The 25,333-nt window shown below is 41.9% G+C and overlaps 1 protein-coding gene across 3 annotated transcripts in view; it reads left to right on the forward strand.

The window, feature by feature from the left end:
- The window catches only part of dachd (dachshund d), a 93,187-nt gene extending 67,854 nt beyond the window's left edge, over positions 1 to 25,333 (forward strand). For 2 of the 3 annotated variants that reach the window (XM_084954725.1, XM_084954724.1), the window contains exons 7-11: positions 14,585 to 14,730; positions 17,204 to 17,351; positions 18,044 to 18,187; positions 19,186 to 19,254; positions 23,289 to 25,333. In XM_084954725.1, coding sequence (XP_084810851.1) covers positions 14,585 to 14,730; positions 17,204 to 17,351; positions 18,044 to 18,187; positions 19,186 to 19,254; positions 23,289 to 23,326 — 545 coding nt within the window. In that variant the 3' untranslated portion in view covers positions 23,327 to 25,333. The remainder of the gene's footprint in view (positions 1 to 14,584; positions 14,731 to 17,203; positions 17,352 to 18,043; positions 18,188 to 19,185; positions 19,255 to 23,288) is intronic. The other variant, XM_084954726.1, reaches the window with a different exon arrangement.

Below are 25,333 nucleotides of genomic sequence, written 5' to 3' on the forward strand. Positions count from 1 at the left end.
GATATTTTCAAATCCGATCTGGGTCACTTTCGTATGTGGTACTGAATCCGATACGTATCCGATGTTTTAGAAAGCGACTGCTGTTTGAACGGTCATGTCGCATTTAATCCGTCTTTTACGTCACTGACACAAGACAGACGCCAATTATCAGCTCCGGAGAAGCGCCCGAGAAGACATCATGAACGCTTCCTGGCCATCCGTGAAACTGCTGGGAAGACAACGTTGGAGAAACGTGAACATTTTATTTGTACTGTATAATCTGCAGATTCTGACAGAAATCTGCAACTATCCTTTGAAGCACCGCTCCTCTAAAACAGCAATAAGGATAATTATTAGGTTATCTACATTATTATGTAAATAACAAAATAACTTAAAGCAAAAATTGGGAAACGTAAAGTCCGAAGTCTTTATATTAAGGGCCATCAGTCAAACAATACTGTTTGCTCTGGGTCTAAACAGAGCGCGTTGTGTGTGAAGTTTTGTTTTGCGCATGTGGGCCGCTTTGAGCGTTCACACTACAGCACGTTTGCTGTCGCATTTTATTTGTAGTGTGAACAAGCAGACAAAAAAATCGGATTTGATCAAACAATCGGAATTGAGCATTAAGACCTGCAGTGTGAACGTAGCCTTAGTCTACAACTACATGCTCTATATGTGTCTGAACAACTGTTTTTCTAATATACTTTAGACTTGAAGGGCAGTCCAGGCCTCTGAGCAAGTGTTGTTTAGATGAGGGTATCTTGGCTATCTAGTTTTTCGTTATCAGTGCTTCTTCTAGCCTGACAGAATGTTTTGGAGGTAGGGGAAGGAACTTAGAGCTAGTGAAACATGCCCATATTTGAGGAAACAGATCACACGACAGGAGAGAAACTATAGTGTGGCCACAAATTACAGTAAAAGTAGTATAGTTGAAATGAGTCAAGAGCACATAAAGTATTCTTATGTTATTTGTTGTTTGTTGTTTTTTTACATATTTTTTTTTCTGTTTGGTTTGTTTTGGTGTTGGAAACCAAGACAAATTACTTCAGTTCCTCAATTATGTCATTTAAATTCTCGAGAAAGCTGAACAGTTACAGTTTGAATGGCCACAATCTCGGGTTTTTCAGTGTGTTTTTCAAACTTCTTGACAGACATTTTTTAAAATTGACTTCACACAATGCAGGTGCATTACTGGGGACCGAAGGAATTGCAGTGATAAGTCTGAAGAAATTTGCATGAACAGCCAGCAAAATTAAGCAATGTTTACTGATAATATTTAAAGGTGCCATCAAGTTAGTGTGGACCTGTAAATCTTCAAGTCTGATATCAGCATACATTAGAGGAACTAGCAAACTACATACATACACATACTTACATATATGGGACTCACAGTGGGCTAGACAATGTTTATCCAAAGTTTCACCAAGATCAGTCCACTCATCCAGTAGGAGAACATTCAAATCATACATTCATACATACATACAATATATACGCAATACTTAATTATAATATAATGCTAGCGTCTTCTAGGCAAAATTACCTTCCCTTTAGCTCCATCCATTCCTATTTACTGAGATGCAACGAATTTCTATGAAACAGTGTTAACAAAAAGTGAAGAGATTCTCCGTGGATGGGCTTCATTAACACTCTTACTAAACAGACCATTCACTAGTCTCACTAACAAATGAAGAAATCTCTGTATGTGTGTGTTGTGCGGCTTTTGGTTCTTTGCATTTTTCATCAACTGTTCATCAGATTCTCTTCACACTTGGCAGGTGTGTAATTGTGGGGGTCGAGGCAGCGCCGTGTGGACTTTTAAGTCGTTGGGATGAGCGCTCCTCACATTTTGAGTAAAAGTTATTTTCTGTTAAAGTTTTACAGCAGTCAGACAGGCAGCTGGAGAACAGGCAAGACAGGCAATGGGCATTGGGCCCAAGGCCATTAGGGAACCCCTGAGGGCTGACAAACTTTACTCCACAGCAATCTCTCAAAATGTGGCAACCGCAGTGACCGCAACCTACTCCCCCTTAAACAAGCAGTTGAGGATTTGCACTGACGTTTCAATAGGAAACCTATCCAGAAGGCCTCCTTCTAGCTATGGCATCTTTAGTGAGCTGCAGGTGGAGCTCATTCTCTCACTGCAGCTCAAAACTCAATCTGTATGAAAGCTTAATTCCACACGATGTTGGGTTGTTTTTGGAATGCTTGGGATGTGCATTTTATCAGCGTAGGTAAAGTATGCAAAATAAAGCCATTAATAAAAATCAAGCTCTTGTTGCACAATCAGGCTAATGTTGGGTATTTTGCATTGAGTGAATGCATCATTAGAGCTGTCCTTTTATAAAATCAGTACTTGCATTGCTCATCTTAGCAGTAATTTAATGCTGTGACATGCATACACAACTGTGAAAAGTAAAGTTAAGTCTTTCAAGGCTATATCATATATCTGCATAGCAGTTTGAGACCAGACTTGCGGAACTGTTGCAGATCAGGTGTGTACAGTATTTTGCTGACCAACCCTTTTCCCCCTGACATGAATGAGTGAAGTCACTCTGCTCACTCTGCTGCATATGCCTGTTTTAAATAGGTCATACACTAGTTTGTGTAATTTGTCAAGAGCAGCAAAAAGTTTCATAAACTCAGATTTACTTTTTGTACCAGCAGCAACATTTGCCACCATTACAACTGTCATCGTTGCACAGATTTCTAAAGAAACTTACAATCCACAAGGGAAAAGTCTGCATGCCATTATCAAAAGAAAAATGTTATATTTCTAGAGCTTTATGAAAAGGGCCCTAAAAGTCCATTTGAGTCCTTGAATATTGGCAATAAAATTGAGAAATGTTAAACCTTTAATTTAAAGATTGTTCCTGCCCTTAATTTGTCATGATGTCAGACTGTGCTGCTGCTTCTGTGGCTTCATGTCTCTGTTTAGTGCGCATTGTTGCACAGGCACATAGAAATAGGTTAACTGCACACATGTGTTTTGCTTGTTGGGTCTCTTTGAAAGTGTCTTTACCTGGCTTTGGACGTTTTACATTTGCAACATCATATCAGCCCCCTGTAATGCACATGCTGCGATTTAATAACACCCCTGGAGTTCTCTTAATTAACTACAAAAACATTTAATAGTGCAACTAAATGTCAGCTTGGTCTGATTTCCACACAGATTTTGCATCTCAGTTATTTTACTTAATTATTTATTTTTAGATATGATATTTGTTGCCACACATACCAATTGTTTTTAATCTTTCCTACCAAAATAAAATGCAGAATTAGCCGATTAGCCTTTACGCTATTAGTTGCTTTTATAAATTTATTACGATGTTGTTGTTGAGAATTACGAAGAAGAGGAAAATGAGAAAAGAAGCAGATAGAAATCTACTAAGCATGGCAGGTTAAATACAAAATGAAGCAAATAATAGATTTTAGTATTCTCTGTTGGTTTTAGCGGAGCTGTGCTGGGTGATGCAGGGTGGGGCGAGGTTGATAATGATAATAAAACCACTATGGAAATCATTCGGCTGTATGTTCCCTGTTGGCTAGGCTGACGTGAAGATCAGTGTTAGACCTTCACTCACAGGGTGTGAAGCAGTGAATAGTAATAATTAGCAGGATCATGAGCTGAATTTATGGGTCACAGACCGTCTAACTGCACGTGTGCGAGCATATGTGTGTGTGTGCGTGCATGTTCGTATGTGAAACAAGGAGAGATTTGCACTAACGGGGTAACGCAAACAAAGAACGAGGGTTTAACCAAGGATCCGCACACATAAATCAACTGAATGTTTCCTCAGCAGCAGAAATCTTCCTTCTCAGCTGAAGTACCTCCTCCACACTCAGATAATCAACACAAATGACTCTAATTTCTTCACAATATTAGAGGAGAAAGCAAATGACCGAGCAATCCGCGCCAGTTCTAACTAGTTGACCCGCGCACATCTACTAGCAAACACACGCTGTATTATCTTTGAGATTGTCAATTCCTAATATGTCACTGGACTTGATTAGGATTCTGAGCTCTTCAGTGTGTGCACCAGAGGTCTCGGGCTGTGGAAAACATTTTTATAAAATAACCCATTAATGCAGAGGAGTGCAACTAAATTAGTTACCAATTTGCTGAGCATGAATTAATGAAGAGAGCTTCTCCCGGCTCCCACAGTTGTAATTTTCATAATAACCCCAGACCTTTATTTGGCAGGTTGTTTAGTTTTTTCGTTTGAAGGTTTTCATTAGTCTAATGAGGACTGTGCAAGGGCGAGCAGTCAGCACAATTTACATGAGGAAGCTATCATAATAAATGAGGCAATTTGAATAACATGCACAGGTTTATGCAGCGAGATAAGAGAGATTGTAGCAGCCAAATACAGAGGTAACCAATACATTAGAACCAACTAATAACCAAAGTAATTCCAATAAAAGCTTTAAGTGAAGGGAATAAAATTAATGATAGATATATTGAACTGTAATGATATGATACACGATGCATTGGATTAATAAAATAAATGTGTTCCATTGTTAAAGAGGGGAGAGGCCTCCCCATCCGAAGCTTTGTTTATGGCGAGCTTTTTAATTAGGCCGTTCATCGCATCAGTTTGTTTAGATAAATGAGATAACATTCCAATGGTTTAATGATATCTCTCCACTTGTTTGATCTTTATGATCCTGGCAGAGCATTAAATTAATCTCTTGCAATGCACTCTAAGAAGGGGAGCAGGTTGGCTGCAGAGGACGGATGCAGTGCCCCAGCTCATATGGAGACTATTTAAACAGTCAGACGCCTCAGAGACAGCCCCTATAATGCCTCAGCACTCACATCCTATGAGCATGCCTCATCTTTTTCATGTCATCTCTGGTGATGAAGGACAAAGGCTGTTTGTTGTCGTATAAAACAGACACTTCCCAAAGTTGTGTCACCAAGTGCAGAGCAACCAGATGGTAGGGCTTTTTTTTGCTGTTGTTTGAACGTGATTATTTTTTGTCCAAATTTTGCCAAAGAAGAGGAAAAAAAACAGAGAGATTAGTCGATACGTTGGGGGGAGAAAAAATAAAAAGGCTAGTAGAAAGCTAAGTGTTATCTCACATGTGACTAATTGAATTGCTTCAAACAGAAAGTCTGCGGCGATAGCTTCCGACAAGCCTCTGTCTCGTGAAACAGCAGGTAGCTGACAAACAAGGGGAAATTTGAAAGGTACAGGAGCCTTTTGGCTGTAAACTTACTTTGGACATCAAACACTGGCTATCATTTTATTTCCTTGGGGAAAAGGTGTTTGAAACACAAGCCATATGTACAGTATGTATGTTGAAGTGTTTTCTGTTTAAAAAAAGAAAGAAGAAAAGAAAAGAAAAAAGAAGAAGAAAAAAACGTGGCAGTTTAAGCAATTTCCCATCAACAGCTCTAACCCCCACCCCCAAGTGCAGGTAAACATGCCACATCTCTTTTGCACCGAGCTAAAATGCCTGACAAGACGTGCAGAGGCAAGTACAGTATGTAAGCCGATTCTGTAAACCATATTTTAAAAGCGGCTGAATCATTAGTAATATGATATTGGCACTTCGCTGGTGAATGTTATGTATACTTGTTGACACAACAGGAGATGCGCTCCTAATCTCCTCTCAAGCATAAATGGAAGCCTGTGGTGCATTATGTCACCTAGGTGGTGCATCCTCTCCTATACCTGCTATCATCCAAGCAGTCGGCAATGCACTGTGCACTGGTGTGACCACAATGGACAAAGTTGATTTGTCTCGCCTTTTGTTTGTCAGGACGCTGCTTAGGCGCACTGTCCGCAGCCCCAGCTTGCACTCTCAAAGATCAAACTGAGCAGGTACGAGCATCAGTCTGTTTCCATACAGCTGCTTTGGCCAAGGACCTGTGGACGCTCATGGGTTCGTGTAGAGAGAGCGAGCGAGAGAAAGGGGAACATTTTAGAAAAAAAAAAGATGAAAAAAGACAAAAGAGTGATTTCTAGCCTTTGTAGTCTTTGTTCTGCTCCTTCTTTGCATAAGCATTTGCAATGATAAAAAGGCAGGCAGGGGACTCTGGGTCAGGCAAAAGTTTCGGCGTCAGTTTTGTGCTCTTTTCGTAAATATTCCACTGACATCGATGGTATCGCCGTACAGTATCATTAAAAGTTCGAGCTCCTTCCCTCTCATCTCCCTGACTTTTAATGTATAGTGTTTTGCTCAGTACCTCCCGATGTCCTTGGAATCGCGAGCTTCAAACACATGCTGACTACCTGACTTTCCCTAAGTCAGGAGGCAAGATCATTAGCCATCACAGCCCTGAAATGTGACTTGGCAGACAATAATGCTTTATGATCAAACAACTTGTCAGTGCGTCCTGTTGAAATGAAAGAGTGCAAAAAAATAATTCAATAGAGGATCAATCAAATTTCCTCAGCCCGTGTGAGAGAGAGATTGCTGATGGTGCAGAGAGGGGCTATTCCTCGAGGACATGGGAGTTCATTTGGATATTTGTTCTCCCCTCTCATGAATGTTCCATTGCGTGACACCATCTCCTGCTAATCACATTTCACTGAAAAAAGGGGGGGTGGGTGGGGATGCTTTTAGGAACGTTGAAAAGAGAGAGGTTCTTTTTAATCTTTGAAATGCCTCAAAAGTGACAGAATGCTTTCTCCTGCCAAGACGTGAGCCTCGGATGGGGAGATAAATATGCTGTGGTCAGCTAAGTGTATCTAGTGAGCAGAGAGGCAAATTTAATAATGCATTATCATTCACTGGCGAAGGTGAAATCTCCCTGTCCATCAGAAGGCTCAGGCCTGTTTCATGTTACCCTTCACTGCAAATGAACAAGTGCTTTACTCAGCCATACTAGAGATGCACAGTAGGCACCAGTGCTTTACTATATATGCTGCTCAGGACCGTCAGGAAAGCAGGGCCCCGTAATCAAAGCAATCATCTATCTGTCTTGACTGGAGACGTTAATGCTCACGCTCCTTTATCCTGATGAAACTGTTGTTGTTGAACAATAACCCCGTCTTTTTTTTCCTTTCTGAGAACACAAGGTGCGTTTTACATATCTGAGCATCTGCTATTATGCAGATTATGGGAACATATTTACCTGAATGCCCTTGGACAACAGCACTAAACAATTATGAAGATTATGTACAATGCAGAAAATTTGCGATTCAAAACAATGCCTATCGTAGCGGTGGCAACTGTTGCAGACAGATAAGGTTGACCCTGAATGTGTGTTTCTGCGCTTTCCGAGACATTCTGTGGGGTTGTTTGTATAATTTAATATTTACATGTAAACAGTAATTAAGCAATGCTACCAACATGCCAAGGCCAGGCTCTGCCAAGGTAAACACCAGCCCTAGTAGTTTGCCACAGTCCATCATGTTTACAGACTTGCAGAGCTGAGTGCTGTTTGTGTGCTCTTCCTTGGCAAAGCCCATAAAGCACAACCGATTGGATGCCGAGTGTTCAACACAGTCACTCTTATCGTCTGGCAGTCTGCTCGCAGACTTGAGGACATTGTGAGTCAAACCTTTAAATTTTCACTCGCCGATAATTACGCCGCTATACTTGAGCTTTTATATCCTTTCACTGAGAAAGTAAATCATTCCTAATAAAGAGAGGAAGAATGGGGGGCGGAGGGAAAAGTGCTCGAGGACTAATTCTCTTCACTCCCTCCCTCTCTATTCTGCTTTTTGAAAGCCTTTCTCTGAGTATTCCAGTCACCTTGACTTTGCAGCTGCAGCCTTATAGTCTGTTGCTTATCCTGCCTAACCCCAGCCTGTCAATTAGGTCTTTAAAAATTAATCTCTTTAACTGGAAATACCATGCCAGCTTTCTTCCGTCTGTAAATGAAGTGTTATTAATTCACACAGCGCAAAGCCACTGTTATGAATAATGTTATCAAAACAGATTTCCACACGTTTAACACGTCGCTCCTATTAAAACCTCTTAAGTATTTTTATTACTGTGAAAACAGGACCGCTAATGGATTTGCATCAGTTTTTTGCCGCTTCCTCACCAGGCAGCCGCGGCGCAAGTGCTCCTAAGCTAGGCCCTCTTTAAAAGTTTACATTTTCCCATTTTCTCTTTTGTTCTTTCATCTTCATTTAAAAAGAGAAGGGGAAAAAAAGAAAAAGAAAAGAAAAGCAGCTCAGTGTATCCAGTCTGGATTAGTGCCAGCTGTCGTCGACAGTCATTCAGCAGTAGCGGCAGAACGGCAGAGCCTCTCCCTGTAGGATTGCAATGCCAGGCAATGACACCAATGTGTCTCCCCCCTCCCACCACCCCTCCTCTGCTTCCCCACCCTACCCCACCCCTTCCTCTCAAACCCAGCAAAGCTCTGATCTAGCAGCAGGCTATCTGGCCAACCACGCCAAGCTAATACTTGTTCTATTAAAACCTGGTGATTATGGGGGATTTCCTCTCTGTTTGTTTGTTTGAATGCTTAATTATCAATATGTAATTGGCATCTGTATTGTGATGTCGGGCGCATATTCGGTGGCATATTTTGCTGGAATGTAAGTTGCTATCGGCTGGAAACAGGACTCCCCAGTCACCGTCTAAGTTAAGCTGCATGAGAAGTTGCTCTAATGAATTAATAAATGCCAAACAAAGGAGAACTAAACAAAGAGTGAGAGAAATAAATGGCTTGATGATTAGTGGGTCAGGCAGCTTAGCGGGGTGTACAGTACAAATGATCCCCCCTCTGAAATGTGAATGATTTGGGCAAAATAGCCAATCGATAGCTGAGGCCAGTTTAATCTCTGGGATTCTTCTGTTAATAAATGGGCCCGGACAATAGAGGTCAATATGCAAAGACAGTTTAAACACCTTCAAAGCTGCTCGCAGTGATGTCCTTCTCCAAGCATTATCTTCTTGACAGTTTGGGCTCAGAGTCGATAGGTGAATTACAGAAATCTATTCAAGTCTCAAGTCAGCCCCCCTCCTGTCATTTCCCTTTCTGAGCCACAAGTTTATTTTGCTCCGCCACCACTGGCCTGACTTAAAACCAAGAGCGAGGATTTTAGCCCCTCAATCTTTAGCCTTAACCAACTCGCTCCTTTCCCCTTTCGTCCATCCGAACTGCGATCGTCTCTCTCTACAAAATGCCATTTTGCCTCCGCTACTGTTCTCTTTAAGAGCTCATTTGAAGCTGTGCGCTGGCAGAAACAAAAGTCCTGTATGCTTTTATGCAGTCATCACAGTCAGCCAAGCCTGTAATCCTCAGAGGTCCGATAATGACATAGCCCCTGCATTTATTACATGGAGGAGAGGAGAGAGGGAAAACGCTGACTTTGAACAAATGAACACTCTGACCTTTATGCAATAAATATGACATGGGCCGCATAAAAAGACAAGATATCTTCCTCCTGAATGGAAGTCAACACAGATCCTGCTCCCTTGCCTCTTGCTCTCGCTGTTTCCATTTCTCTCTCTCCCTGTTTTTTTCCCCTCCCCTTCCTTCTCCAAGCTAACAGTTAAACAAAGGACAAAATCTCTCTTAACTGCACCATAAGAGTGTAATCTGTGCCATTATGCACAGCGTACCCTCCAAAACATTTTGGGACAAGCACCTGTCAGTATTCTGATCCTTGTGTTGTTTCTTACGTTTGACCACAAGCCGGCATCAGCGACGAGAGCATCAATGGGTATATTTGCCCCTGCTAGGAGAACACAGTTTTAACAGACAGAATCAACCTTTGACTGTGTCTTTTGTAATCTCGGCGCGATACCAATCGAGGGTTGCGATCTTCTTCTTTTGTCACCTCAGACCGCCTCTGTGACAGTAAAGGATTTATGGTTATTTCCTCCATGCAGCCTGTCCATCTGTGGCTCTATCTTCATATGGCCTTGAGAATACGATTCAATTTATTAAAGCAAAGCAATGGACTCATTACTTTAAAAAGGTGGCACGAGCGAGCGGGAGAGAGAGAGGGGGGAGAGAAAGTGAGAGAGGGAGAAGTGACACACTGAATTGGTTATTAATGGAAAGGCACAGCCATAGGGCAGTTGAAATTTAATGATATCCTACAAGAAAATATGAGGGTGTCACTCTCCAAAAAGTCATGCTAAATGTCAACATTTTAAGGTCCCGGTGCTAATTTTATGCCTGTGCACAGTAATGTTTTGGAGAGCATTTAGGAAACACGGCCCAGTGGCCAGCCTGATTATCCCACTCACCTTCTCTCCTCTCTCCAAATGGGTTTGTGCAGCAAGCGATTTCATCTCTAAGTGAAGGGAACATTAGGGAGGGGAGAAAGAGAGAGCGACGGAGGAAAAACACGCGGTTTGATTTTCATGCTGTGATAAGAGAGTGGGAGCCAAATGTTACCTGTTAATCTAGCCCAAACCGACCGGGGCTCTTGACTTTGTCCCCCAGCAGGGATGGGGCAAACACTCATTTTCCTCTCTCCGTGATGAAAAGGAAATTAGCTTAAATGTGATGAGGGCACATTAAGTGTGTATGCCGTGCGTGCGTGTAATGAATGTGTATGTCCGCTTGAGAGTTTTGCATACATCCGAGCATGTGAGCCTTTCCTCTTTCCTCGCAGCATATACGGCATGTCACACACACATATGCGCGGCATATGCAAGGGATAGTCTTCCGAAAGAATTCGTCCTGTATGGATCGTCAAACACTTTGCTTAGGACGAGCATGCTTGCGAGCCATCCAAATCTTCCTGATCGCAAGCTATCGTGTACATATTTTATTCTGCGAGGAAAGGAAACCTGCTTTTATCGCATTTGCAGAGGTTACAGTTGTTAGAATCAGCATACGACATGCTACGCTACCTGTTTAAAACTCTCTCGCAGTTACAGCTGACTTTTCTTCTTTTTTCCTTTCCTCCAGAGTGCAGACATCATGTGCAAGATCAGCTAAGGCTCATGTTTTTTTCAAGTGCTCAAATTGCATGCAACTTCTTTTTTCTCCCTTTTTTTTTTGCCCAGCTCTGCATCGCCACGTTCGTACGAGAAGGCAGATATTTCCCTTGACAAGATTTTTCCGAACCTAGCGCTTTAAGTGCAGCTTGAATAATGCTGTGTTTGCTGCTAATGGCTGTCCGAGAGGTCATAACTACTCCATTTGAAGGAGGCTGGTTTTCTCCACAGCCCTGGCAGGTCAAATCAAATGTAATTGTGCAGTGAAAAAGCATTGCCTTGCTTTGTGTTTCCTGTGCTGACAACCTCCAGGTTTAGCATTCAGTTCTCCTGCTGGGAGGAACACAGGTTTGCAAGGACAAAGGCTTCACCTGTCAATATATCACACTGACTGGCCAGCCAAATGTACCTCTGCTCTCCCTCTCTCTTTCCCTCTCTCTACTATCTCTCTACGTCTCTGTCACTCTTTCACTCTTCTGTTGCAGCCTCCTCTACCTCAGACCGTGCCTCACCTATCTATCCATCCGTCTTCGGTCTTCAAACATCTATCTCTCTGTTGCCGGCATCCTTCTGTCCTCTTTCTCGCTCACTCTTTTTGTGTGTCTTTTTCCCCCCCCCGTATCTTCCTCTCCTCCTGCTCACGCTTGCCTTCGTGTGAGTACTCAGCTGAAATGTCCTGAGGGACCCAGTTTCAAACACAGGAACCAGAAACATATGGCACATTTTCAACTCCCAAGGTCAATTACAGCTATTTATCCAGAGATTGCAGCTAAATTTCCCAAGGTTTCTTCTAGATTTACCACAGATTGCAATGTGTGTCTGTCACATTTTAAATCAGGCCAGTTTCCTCTGCTTCCCTCCACTCCCTGCGACTTTCCATCAAATGTTTCAAAGGCTTTCAAGTGAGTTTTAGACATGTTTTATCTCTGGTTATCATGTGCCCCATCTTTTTTGCTTCAGTTTTGCGAGGTCCAAGTGCCGCTTGCAACACAAATCTAATAACATGTAAATTGGAGATAAGCCCAGATCCCTCCAAGTGATATTTTTTACATTCATAGTTTGTCAAGTCAATTCCTGGGCCCCTGTTTTAGCAGCACAACACATGAGGAGTGAGAAAATTAACTGGATAGGTGATTCATCATTGCTAGCACACTGTCAAGGACTCCCTCTGCAGCTATTGAGAACAGGGTGGAGGAGGAGGATGGAGAGGGGAGGAGGGTGGCAGCAGCGGTGGTGGGGGGGACACGTTGTTTTAAATTATGGCATTTCATTCAGAATGCATTGTATTTACAGCGTCCCATTTTTATTTGTGGCTCCTATTATCCACCGAAACAGTTGTGCATGAAATGTTATTTGTGACAGGGGTGACCTGCGAGTGTTTTTCCACACAGTATTTCATAGTCGGGGGGCCTTAACTGTACCTTTACCGTACGGTAAGCACAAGAGGCTGTCACAGCTGCTGTTGGCAGCCTTGCTAGTGCAGAAATATCACCTGGAAACAGAGTACTCCATTCCACCGGCCCCCATCACTCCAATGCCTGTCGCTGTAATTAAGTTGAAGTCAATGATTCTGGAGCGATGGTGAGAAATAAACATGCAAACACGTGCCAGCATTTGCAGCCAGGCACAGAGAGAAATGTTGGGTGGGTGGGTGGGGGAGTTGGGGGCGCTTTAACACTGGAAGCAGAGGAAACCAGCGGATTTACATCGTGTTCATTGGAATTTACATTTGAGTTTCATTAAGCCACTTTTGATTATATTGATGAAATTAGCCACTTATTAGATCCCCCAAATCCCCCACCTTTTTTTTTTTTTGGTGTGAAAATGCCACTATTTATGTGCAGCTCCTGGTGGAAATGTTATTTGACAAGAGGTGCTGTACGGTAGTTTGAGTCTGTCGAACAAAACACGCTGTTTGCTTTTCCCAGAGCATGACAGGTTGTTTCCCCTGCAACAAAGCCATCAAATATTCTCTGTGATCCAACATTGTGTTGGAGGGGAGGCCTGCTGAGTGGGAAGCCGGAGTTTGTTAAAGCAATGATTTATGATTAATGCCAACACTAAATAAGGGACAAAGTGCCTACAGTACAAATCAATTACAAAGCTACAACAGCAGACCTTTCCCCGAGGTCTACTAACGTCTCTAGTTGTTATGGAGATTTTATTGGAGGTGGGTGATGCATGCATATAATGCACGCAATACATCTATATCAACCTGAGCTGGAGCCAACTGTAATGCTTTTGATCTTTGATTAGTTACTTTATTGAGATAAAATGGGACTTTCATGTCGTGCCACTGTATAAGGGAGGGTGCATTTTATATCTCCACCCAGACGCCCACCTCGGAATGCAGACAGGATTGCACCAAACAAAATAAATTACCGCAGGAGTGGCTTCTTAAAAGTAGGCAATTCATTATTTTTATGAAGTCAAATTATAAACAAATTTTAATCCATTAGGCAACCATCCATTCTAATTAATCAACAGGAGTGAACTCCATCTGAAAAAGGAGAAAGGTTGTTTACTCTCTCCACGGACCAGCGGTGCATATTTCACCATCTTCCCCACTCAGGAAGAGAAGGGGGGAGAAGGGAAAAAAAAGATCTCCAAATTACAAACCTAAACTGTGAATTCTAACACTCGACTTTTGGCGGTGAGATGTTTCCAGGGCATTTGCAGATGCTTGAAATAATCTCCAATGTTTTTGCTCAATCTGCTCTGAGGATGGGTGAAATAAATACTTTAAACTAATTAATGTAAGACCAGCTGTTCCCAGCACTTGGCTGGCGTTGGTGAATATTGATGGGAGGGAGAGGCAGGGCTGTTCAGCTCCGCTCGCTGTTTGTTCAAGATTCAGCCTGCCACATAAACAGATATGAATACTGGATGAGAGCAGAGAGGTGCTGTGCACAACACAGCCAGGGTTCCACATTACAAATAAAACTTTTCCCCCCTTTCATTAAATTAACAATTAAACAGCTGATGGCGCAGGCTTCCTGTGGAGACCTTTTTAGACTTGGATGTGTTTAATAAAGTGTCTCTCTGCAAGATGGTAACACTTAGAAATTCCTGGCTTGATAAAAAGCTCACTGGGCAAAAACATGTGTCAGATCTGATGGGGCAGCAAACGGCACTGTCTGACATACTGTTTTAGTTTGACCAGGCTGTACGTGTTTCTGCCGCTCTGCCTCCTGCTTTCTCTCCCCTCCCTCTAAAGCTCCTCCTTCCTCCTCTGAGGCCCGGTGGAGAGGCTGGACAGCAGATGGCAGGGCCCTACCCTTCTGCCGGTGATGAATGGAGGATGATGTCATCTTAAGTTTGACAGTCACCCATGCGTGCATACATAAAGGAAGCCCAAGCCGCTGGGGTCAAACTGCTGGCCTGCTTCTGATTTTTTGGAGTCCACATGACATCTCTTAAATGGGGGAAGCTGGATTTATGTCCTGGTTGATATTGTTCAACCCCACCATTCAGGCTGAGAGAAGAGGCAAAAAAATATGAAGGAATGTCCAAGGGAGCAATCTGTCCACTATATTTCTGAGTGGAAAGGATAGCTGGGATTGGCTCCTAGAGATCAATACAGGCCCAGCCATTGCTGCTGGTCAACTTGATTCAGGATCAATATGTATTAGCTTACCAACAAAAAAGCTGCTTACATATCTGACCACTTACTTTCAAGTGGAGCAACTTTTAGTTTTAGGAATCATCAATCAGTCTTTGTTGTTACTGTTTTTCTTTGCAGAGGACAACCCAATGTGCACCCCAACAGCAAGAGATAGCTACGAGCGGTTGTCACTGGCTGGACAGACCCTGCCTCCGGGATTCCCTTCACCTTTTCTCTTCCCAGACGGCCTGTCATCAATAGAGACTCTCCTTACCAACATACAGGTATTGTTGCTCACTCGTGTTCTTGTAGTAAACTTTGCGTTGAACCTTTGACCTCAGATATGAGGGCCTCTACGTGGTCAGACTTAAAAAAGCCTGGAAAAAGGTTTCCAGCTGCACCCTACTAGATCAGCTTTGCAGGATTTATAGTTTTTTTTTAGCCTTACTTACTGTATCTCGTTGCGGGCCTTAGTTTAATTCCACAGTTCACCCTCACTGCCTTTAAGAAAGTTTTTCTGATTGGCTGGCCCTTGCAAACTGAACAGTAGGTGGGTGGAGCTTCTATGTTCACAGCTAGAGCTATGTGCCTGGGACAAGCATATTAAGGATGTGAAATTCTTATAGATTTTTAAAGGTACAGTGCGTAAAATGTCACCACTAGATGTCAGCAGATTGTAGTCAACTGAATATTGTTTTATCCCTCCCAATTCAAGTTCATAATCCTAGCTACAGTGACCGCCGTACCACAGTGTTAGCTTATAACCCGCTGTTGTTGTTTAGCTGGCTTGTTGTCAGGTGTCCGGAGACAGGAGGGTCTCAGGACAGTGATAAGTGCAACAATATTAGGAATAAATAAGCTCATTTCACAGTTCAGGAGATGAGGCGAAGAATGATTATGAAGTGAAGATGTGAAGAAGTGAGAACAAATTAAAAAAGAAATGATGAAAATACAAATGTAAAAATGTTTAGTGGTCATATAAAGTTTGAAAGAGCAATTTGTCATCTTTAAATTAAAAGTAACTTATAAAGTATACTATGTATGTGGCAGGTCTAGCTACAGGCAGAAAGGCGATGTACATAAATAACCTCAAAAGATTTCTTATTGTACCTTTAAAGCTCTTCATAAAATCTCTGTCAGTATATTCTACTGTTTAAGTTTCTCTGCAATATTAAGGCTTCTGATGCTATAAGTCAGTGTTACAGAGTAAGAGATAAATGGTAAATGGCCTGTATTTGTATAGCGCTTTTCTAGTCCCTAAGGACCCCAAAGCGCTTTACACAACCTGTCATCCACCCATTCACACACACATTCACACACTGGTGATGGCAAGCTACATTGTAGCCACAGCCACCCTGGGGCACACTGACAGAGGCGAGGCTGCCGGACACTGGCGCCACCGGGCCCTCTGACCACCACCAGTAGGCAACGGGTGAAGTGTCTTGCCCAAGGACACAACGACCGAGACTGTCCAAGCTGGGGCTCGAACCGGCAACCTTCCGATTACAAGGCGAACTCCCTGAGCCACTCTTGAGCCACGATCGCCCCATAAGAGCTAATTTCTTTGTCCGAGAAAACTTCATGACACGAAGATTTGAATGGACAGTTTGCAGACCTTAAGCACTATCTGCTCAGAACTCCATTTAAGCTGCAACTCAAACACCCTCAGTCAGAAAGATGAATGTATTTGCCTTCTGTCTGAGTGTAATGATGTGTGTACGCTGCTGCCCTTCTCGTTGCACTTGTACCGTTGGCACCAGAGTCCTGCTTCTCTTTTGGCTCTGCGTGGTAATTAGAAAGGCACAAGTAAACCCACTGCGAGCTCCCAACACTCCTCTAAGTCATCTTTGATAATGATCTTCGCATTGAATATTTATATACAAATCAACAAAATGAAACCAAGCAGAAAATTAAGATAAAGCAACTTAGAATAAATTGGGGTTAGAGGAATCAACAATTAGTACGCTATAGCCCAGTGCATTGGATATAATTGCATGTGGATGGGGACTAATTGTGATGAAAATGCCACTTCTATACGTGCACAGAACTGTGCAACATGTAATTCAGGACAGTCAGGAGTATATGATGAGTTGCTTGTCATTTTTGTTCGTATTATGAACCCCCGCTGTGCTGTGTAAGTCTGTAAAGTTACAGCACAGAGACAATAAGCTGGTGTTGTCCATAGTAATCGTTTACCCTCTACTAACCAAATTCATCTCAAGTGTTTCCTGTTTTTCTTCTTTTTCTGACAAACTTCCCTTTTCTTCACCGTTTGCTTCCTTTAGCTCTAACTTGTTAAAGCTGTCAACAGTTGTATTTCACAGTTTTGACCAAAAGGGGTCAGACATATGCAACACTCGCATCAGTATTCTGTATCTAAAAAAAACAAAACAAAGAAGAAGAAGAAGAAAAATAACTACCCCAAACTCTTGTAGATCTGTATCCAGAGCTGTGGAGCAAAAGGTTGCACTAAAAGGCACCGTCATGGGTAAGAGGCTAGTTCAGGTGACAGTCTGACTGAAAGGAAACGTGTAGAAGCAGTCAGCTTTTGGCCCTGTGTTCTGCTTCAGCGCTGTGGGCAGTACAAAGAGCTGCTGTGACATACTTTCAGTGTGGTTTGCTGTCACTTCATCTTGAAGCTCTTAAATAGACCACATCATTCTCTCTCTGCCCCCCCACTCATCCCTTTTTTGCTGTATATCTCGCTGTGTATATATTCATTGGTGTGTGTTTCTGTATGTGTGTGCGTGTGTGCAGGGCCTGCTCAAAGTGGCAATTGACAATGCGCGGGCTCAGGAGAAGCAGGTGCAGCTGGAGAAGACAGAGCTGAAAATGGAGCTGTTCAGAGAGAGGGAGCTCAGGGAGACTCTGGAGAAGCAGCTCGCCATGGAGCAGAAGAACAGAGGTACTGCCTGACGACTGCCTGGCACTGTCAGCCGTGTGTGTGTGTGTGTGTGTGTGTGTGTAAGAGAGTGAGAGCAGGTGGGTGGGCTTGTGCACAACTGTGTACAGTGTTCTCATGTTCAGACTTCACAGGCCTGTGCTCATGTAGATATGATCGCTCCTGAATGTATATAAGCAATTCTCCATGTATGTTTAATGCCTCTGATTAAAGCAGACATAAGCTTCTGTGTGCTTCTGTGGCTGCACATAATGTGAGAGGATAGCTCTGGTTTTCCCCCTCTTAGTCTGTTAACATAATTGGAAATACACACTCGATACAGATTTACTCTCAGTCTCATGTAAAATGCATCACAGTCATACGCTAACTGTATCGTTTATGTTTAATGAGAGAAACTCATGAAAAATATCCCAATAAATTTTTCAATTAGCTTTAATTCCCTCTAGCAGTTTACTAAGTCACAGTGAGTATTTACTCAGAATCTCTTCTTTAAGGAAATATCTTTATATATAATAAAATATTTAGGATTAATTGAGTTTCCCTTTTCCATAATAGTGTGCTACACTGACTAAAAAAAAGATTACCATCTTTCTGCTAGAGTATGGTGATAATCGCATTTCATTTGAAAATAAGGCTCCGCTAATTTGCCCCAGAGCTCATTTTATTTTCCCGCTGTGGTCTTTTCCTCGTCTTAGCCATCATTCAGAAGCGTCTGAAGAAGGAGAAGAAGGCCAAGAGGAAACTCCAAGAAGCTCTGGAGTATGAATCCAAAAGGAGAGAGCAGGCTGAGCAGACCCTGAAGCAGCCCTCGCCCTCTGACAGCATGCGCTCACTCAACGGTCAGACACTCCACAGTGAGACAGTGTTGCTGTACATGCCATCAAATATTTATTAGTTGCTATCTCATTTCAACTGCAACTTTCCCACAGTCAACTTATACATTTGCTTTCTGTTCTCATTATGTCCTTCTACTACTATTACAGCACCCAGTCATTTCAATTATCATTTAATCTACCTCTTGATTAATTGATTAGTCATTTAACATGTCTAAAATATCCATGGTGACATATCTTTACACGATTACCTTTGTTCTGTCAGAGCCAAAATACATTACGTTGACTATGATACGCATTTAGAAGGCTGGAACAGACAACATCAGCATTAATTGATGAACAAAATAGTTCCAAATGATTTATTTTGCTCTCTGTCTGCAAGCCGATTGGCTGACGTTTTCAGCTCTAACGAGTACTCTACACAGGGATGTATCCCAGTGTAAGCACACAGACAAGCACACCTTTCCAGCACCTTTGAGGTACAAGTACATTTCCTCAATTATTGATCACTGTGTTTATCTGACAGCTCTAAGCTGGCAGAAGCCCAGTTCCATTTGTAAAAGAAACGTTCACTTCAATGCGTCAGTCATTAATGCACAAGCTCAGCCGTATCAAAGTGGCATTCTTTTATCATTAGTTCACTGGTCTGCCACTAGCGGTGCGCAGTATGGAGTTATTAAGGCAATTAGAAAAAAAATCAAAACACGACTGTTCATATTAGGTGCAGGTGTAACGTTGCTTTGCTAGCTTTATTTCATCAAGCTACGCTGGGGTTTTTAGTTTAAAAGATTGTTATTTCAAAGTGTTAAATCAAGGATTTCTTTCTTTCTCTCCCACCCTCCCAAACACTGTTGGTAATTAAAGCGAGAAACGGGACGCACATGCGGCTTAGATAGAGATTGACATCTTAGTCTCTTGTTTTGAATGAATGATGCTGTGAAAGTGGCATTGTGATAGGTGGATGTCAGGGATGTTTAACGGCGGTGATCCCTCTCTTCTCTCAGACTCTCTGACCCCTGAGATGGAGAGTGACCGCAGCAGTGGGAGAACAGATGCTGAAAGGACAATACAAGGTACAGGGGCTCAGATGAGACAATAAATCTCCCTCTCTTTCTCTGGCTCTCACTTTTGCTCTCTTCCTCTGTTGTCCCCCCACTCCCTTTCTCTCTCACCCTCCTTTGCACACACACACACACACACACACACACACACACACACACACACACACACACACACACACACACGCCCACGCTGCTTCAGTTTATGAACATTAGTGTTTCTGTGCCTGCTGTTCAGACATACAGCTCACCATCTGGGCCACAGCACTAGGTCAAGATCATTGGTTTTCTGTAGAAATAATATTGTTCTTTCTCTTGACTTTTAGTGGGTGTGATGCTTTTAGGGAAAGAGGTAAAACTCGCGTGGGATAGAGCTGGAAAATAGCGAAAAAGCTCAGCTGTAAGGTCGTGGAAAAAAAAAAAGACTTTAAAAAAAAGTTGTTTATTTACAACTCAGGTGGCATTAATGAGTCATAAAACCACAAAAAGCAGTGGAATTCCTCCTTTGATAGTCATAAACGGGGCAAATCAATCCATTTTATGAATAAGCCTTGTACATTTTTAATGGTTTGTTTGTTTGTTAGCCTTGGGGGTGCAGTATGTGTTTGGGGAAGGGTGCTCCAGCGATAACCTCTGTAGACTGTCTGCTATCTGTGTTTACCCAGATACAAGACACCTCACAGAGGTTGAATATCCTCATTATTACTCGAACGTAATGCTTTAATACGCCTCAGCTGCGTCTGCTCAGAACCGCCCTTATCAGTGGGAGAGGTCCCAATTTATCCAGGAAAATGCTGCATGTAATTTGCTGTGAAAAGTGGGGGAATGTTCATCTTTGTGAATAAGTTAGGTCCCTTTAACTCTTTAATGTATGATTAGTCTACTTGAACTGATATTTTGTGAAAGGGCAAAAATAAGAGAAATGTAGCAAGAGAAATAATGACTCCTCCTTAATTAAATGTCATTCAGTCACTGCGGGGATCTGAAACAGTTTGATGCCCCCACCCACCCCCCACCCGAAAAAAAGAAAGAGGAAAAAAAAGGGGAAATCCATATGTCATCATTTAAAAGATAGCTTCCAGATACAGCGCAATTATAGCTCTCTATTTCATACCAAATTAGTATATTTAGCCCCCTTTAATTTCTAATATTTCACACTTTCGTCAAGAGCCTGCCTCTTTGTGATGTAATTGTGTCAGATTCAATGTGTTAAAGCTTTTGCACTTAAAGTGACAGCAGCCATTGTCCTGCTGCGATGTAAAGTCGGGGTCGTCGTCTAATCCTGGTTCGAAACACCATGATGGGAGCGTAGAGCATATAATTTTTGTGGTCTCTCAATCACTCTGATCATTGCCTCGAAGAGTGGAATGAAGGCGGAAACTGAATAACAGGCTGCACTTTGTGTTTTGTTCAATTAGAGAAGCATTTGTCTGCCACCCATGTCTCCTCTACTCTACTCTGCAAGCCTCGCTGTATAATTAACCTCAAATGGCAAAAAATGATGTTGATAAATTACACAAGCAGAAGGGGGAAAAAAACAAGCCTATCACTCGCATGAAAGCCGAGAGAAATGTGTGGGTATATTCTCAACTCCAAACTCAGGGAGGCGAACGGTGAGGGAGAGGGAGCGAGAGAGAGAGGGGTGGAAAAAAAAATAATGAGGGCATAATTTTAGAGAACTAATTATTTCTATTTGTCTTTTGTCACACTTCTCTAATTCTGCGATATTAACACAGTCTGTGTTTATTAATTGCTTTTACAGTGTTTTGAATCGGGTCCAAGAGGGAGCGTGGCTCTTTTCACAGGCAGGCGAGCTACTGGGACTGTACCTCGCCAGTACTGCCTGGCAACGGTGCACACGCGAATATCTTCCCCCAGTATCTTCTCTGGTTCCCTGCCGCTTCCCCACTCGACGTGTTCGGCAAGTTTACACGACCCTGCGCGTGGAGATAAAGTTCTTTGTTGCAAGATTAAACATCAAAACAGTTAAAGTGAAATTAAAATTAAATGAATGAATGTCACTGAAGCAAAAAAGACTGTAATTAATGGATCCCTTAATTGTCTTCATAAAATATTTGCATGGGCATAATTTGCATAATTTACATGTATTAATTAATCTTTCAAAGGAATTTTATGCTGAGAGAAGCCAAAAATTCCCTTTGTTTTATTTAGCATCTAATGAAATATTTATTCTCTTTAATGAACTTTTCATCTTGATTTGAATAGAAAAATACGAAAAGTTTTAACATATTTTAATGAGACAGCCTTTCATAAAACAACGTGTCAAGACGTCGCCAGTTTTTTGGGGGGTTTTTTTCCCCCTGTCGTGTGTGTAAAGCAGATGTTTCAACATTTGCGCTAATATCAGCGCTGATTTCAGGAAGTATTTGAATCGGGGGAGATTTGTTTGTCGAGTTCCCACCTCCCCCCTCCCCCCCTCGCTTTCGTGATCATTTCATCTGTCAGGAGCAAAACGCCGCGATGTTTAAGCCCCTCTCGACAGTGTATTAAATGTCATCCTCTATCAAATAATCGCATTCTCTTTGTTTTCATTAACACCCCTGTAAATTGCTCCAACTGTGAAGCTGGGCAGGCAGGCAGACAGACTGCGAGGTGATGCTTGATCTGCTGTTGTGGGCTTGTGTGCATGTGTGCGTCGAGTTGTGCATACCTAACCCACACCCCCCCACACACACACTCGCACAAATTCAAACACCCCCACCCCCCTCCATCTTTGGCTTTCTGTTCTTGCTACTGCTGCATTCATGCTGTAATGACTTTTACACAGAACTCAGTGGTTGTTGCTTGAATAGAGGCAGCCAGAGTGCAATGCCTTTGAGACCTACAGCAGTGCTGGGTAATTAGCCTGTGTGTTTGTACACCCCTCATCCCCCCCCCCCCCCCCCCCCCCCCCCCCAAACACACAGTACATACACACACACACTCATACACACAACAAGCTTTTGTTGTCTCCCCCGTCTGTGCACAATTCATAAAACACAGCCTAAAAGGGAGGGCAGGACTAATTGATAAAATATTGATAATGTAATGAGCATATAGATGATAATAAAGCACCCCAAAAACATGTGTTAAAATAACAGCAATAGGATGTTTTTAATTAGCGGAGGTGAATGCTGTCTCTTCTGTTTCCAAGACATCGTAATCAGGTGCATCCTCTGCGGCTCGGCGGAATAGTAGTCAAGCGCCGTCTCTGATGTCCTGCACGGCTTGTGTCATGTCCGACAACGCGCGCCGCTAAACGCCTTTGTGCGCGTTTCTCTTTAACATTGAATTATTTAGGCGCACTGCCATGGAGAGGTGTGCTTCTTAAAGGCATTACCGTGGCACTCTCCGGCAGAGGAAATGTGAAGGTAATAAACGTCAAACATGCTCCTGAGCTGTGCCTAACAGATGCTTTTACCAGCTCAGTGTCGGAGCAGCGCTGCTCGCTCAGGCGAACACTCAGACAAGAGTGTTTGCCTGAAATGGACAAAGCTCGTTAGGTTGGAGGTGTCTGGAGATAACGTAGCAATGGAATGTCTGCCATTTCTAATAAACACCATTCCCATGCAGGAAATGTCACTTAGCGAGCGCCTTACGTCGTAAGTGCAGGATTATGTTCAACAAGGATATCAGTTTAGATGTGTTAAATATGTGTGATGAGTCTCGTGCGTCATTGTTATAACTGCTTTTACACTGTTGGCATTAAAATATGCATGTACGCTCTATGTTTATATATCTATGCTGATGTAGCGTGCCACACTTTGTATTGGTGTTTTCCCTCTGATATCACCAAGTTTCTTGTAGTGGTTGGAAGTAATAAAGTAAAAAGTCTGCATGATATTTAATCATATTTGTCATGGCTGCTAACTTAATCTTATCCCCAAATCAGTTTATGAATTCATAGCGGTGCCGCTGAAACTGAAAGACTACAGGGCAACATTTCAAAGTTAGGTTTCATCAACAATCGCATCCTGAGTAGTTCTTTTTACGTCAGCGGGATGTTGGCTGTTGGCTAATCTTTGGCTTCTGTGTGTTCTCTGTTGCAGATGGAAGACTTTTCTTGAAAACCACAGTGATGTACTGATAAGGCCACAAGGAGCTGGAGGAATTTAAAAAAAAAAGAGAGAGAGAGAGAAAAAAGGGGGCAGGGTGGGGAGAAAGAAAGAAAAGAAAACTCACGAAGACTTTCGAGAGCCCTTATCCAGGCAGATTTAGTAGTGGAAGGAAGTCAAGCTGCTTGTAGGAGTTCAATGGACATGCTGTGTTCACCCCAGTGCTGGACAAGGTTGAGTTTGAATGTAGAATAAGGAGTCTTTTTTTCATCGCAGAGGCCAACTATGAAATAGTTTGACGAAGCAGGTTTTGACACAACAGCTTGGCCGACGTGAAGGATAAACATATATATTGAGCACAGTAAAAATGTACCCATGGTACATGGTTGGTAATAACTCATAAATTCACAGCACTGAAGATTTTTATACTGTATCTCAGCCAGCGAGAAAGCTTCAAAAATAAAAAAAAAAAAGAAGAAGAAATCCGACTGAAGTTCTGTTTTGTATTTCAAATTGAATTTTGAGAAGCTAAAGAGATGAACCTTTGTGTGTGGGGGTGGGTGGGAAGGGGAGGGAGGGGAAACGTGAGTTTATCCATGTGTTCATCAAAAGAAGAAGAAGACAACTGATGTTTGATTTTCATGTTTTCTAAATTAGATGATAATACAATCAAGTTTCCTTTTTACATTTGTTGTACATACGAGATCCGATGATGCTGATAGGAAAAACTCACTCCAGTCGAACCCGAGTGGATTGATAAGGTATGTGTATATAATGTTAAGAGGTATTGTGTATGCAGTAGAACTATTAGGCAAACAATACCGCCATTTATATAAACCTTCAGTTTTTGTTTTGTTTTTTTGTTCTTTTTTTTTTTTGTTTTGTTTCGTTCTATCTCTGAGCCGTCATCCTTTCCTATAGCTGCCATTTTGGTGAGAAAGCATGCAGGCATGTAAATGTTTGTCCTGGAATTATGATATTTAATAAATCCTATATTGTGCTGAACAAATACTAGGGTTGACTCACTCAAGCCCGGATGATTTTAAAAACGTAATTAACAAACGTTTCACTTTCAAAAATGAAGTTTTTTTTGTTTTTTGTTTTTTTTTGCTGTCAATACTACTGTAATCTTTGTAACAGAGGTAATATTTCTTGGAATTTACTGTACATTTTTGTCATGAGGCACACTCAGAAATCAGCACCTCTCGATGCGTTTTTTAAAAAAAAAACAGAAGAAGAAAAAAGATGAATTATTGTCGTGTCAGCTTGAAAAACAATCAGTCATGATGCAACCTTTCAAATCTAAACGCTATTTGATTACATTGCTCTAATCCCTGTTTGACCTATACAAATACACTTTTTTTATTTTAGTTTTTTTTATAGTGTTTCAAGATATCCCGATAAGAAAAGAAAAAAAAATTCATAATTTTACTGTTACTTTCCCTAAAGACTTTTGGAGTTTTGGTGCTGAAACACCTGTGTATATTCTCAAGACATAAACTGATGTCAGTCCTTTAACTGCAAAACAGTTTAGACCTTTTGTGTTATAATCAGGAGAAGAAGAAGGAGGAAGAGGGAGAGTGTCCCATGTTCACAATGTTTGTTCTTTTTTGTTCTCAATGGAGTGTCTAGGTCTGTTGTCACTGATAACTTATATAACTTCTTGAATCATCTCTTCATTGTATTTCAAATTCAAATAAAGTTAACATGTTGATGATAAACCCAATGTTTGTGACACGGTTCTGTGCCATTGAGGTGTTTGAAGCGGTTGCCCCACAATACGCTGTAACATTTCCAGATTGCACATTGATATTGCTGAAACATAAACACACAGATCTTTACCACTGCGATACCCAAACATGATTTTATGGAAACATGGGGGCATCTGCTTTCTTTGAGGTTCTAAGTCGTATAGCTGTGTTCATTTTAGGGACATTTACAATCAGCCTTCAGACTTTTAACTCTTTTCTATGTATTAAGAATGAATGAACATATTGTTCTTTGCTTTATATAGCAGTAAAAAAATGTGTATAATCAGA

This window comes from Perissodus microlepis, chromosome 16, assembly GCF_051167445.1.
Source record: "Perissodus microlepis isolate ML-2025 ecotype Zambia chromosome 16, ASM5116744v1, whole genome shotgun sequence".
NCBI lineage: Eukaryota > Metazoa > Chordata > Actinopteri > Cichliformes > Cichlidae > Perissodus > Perissodus microlepis.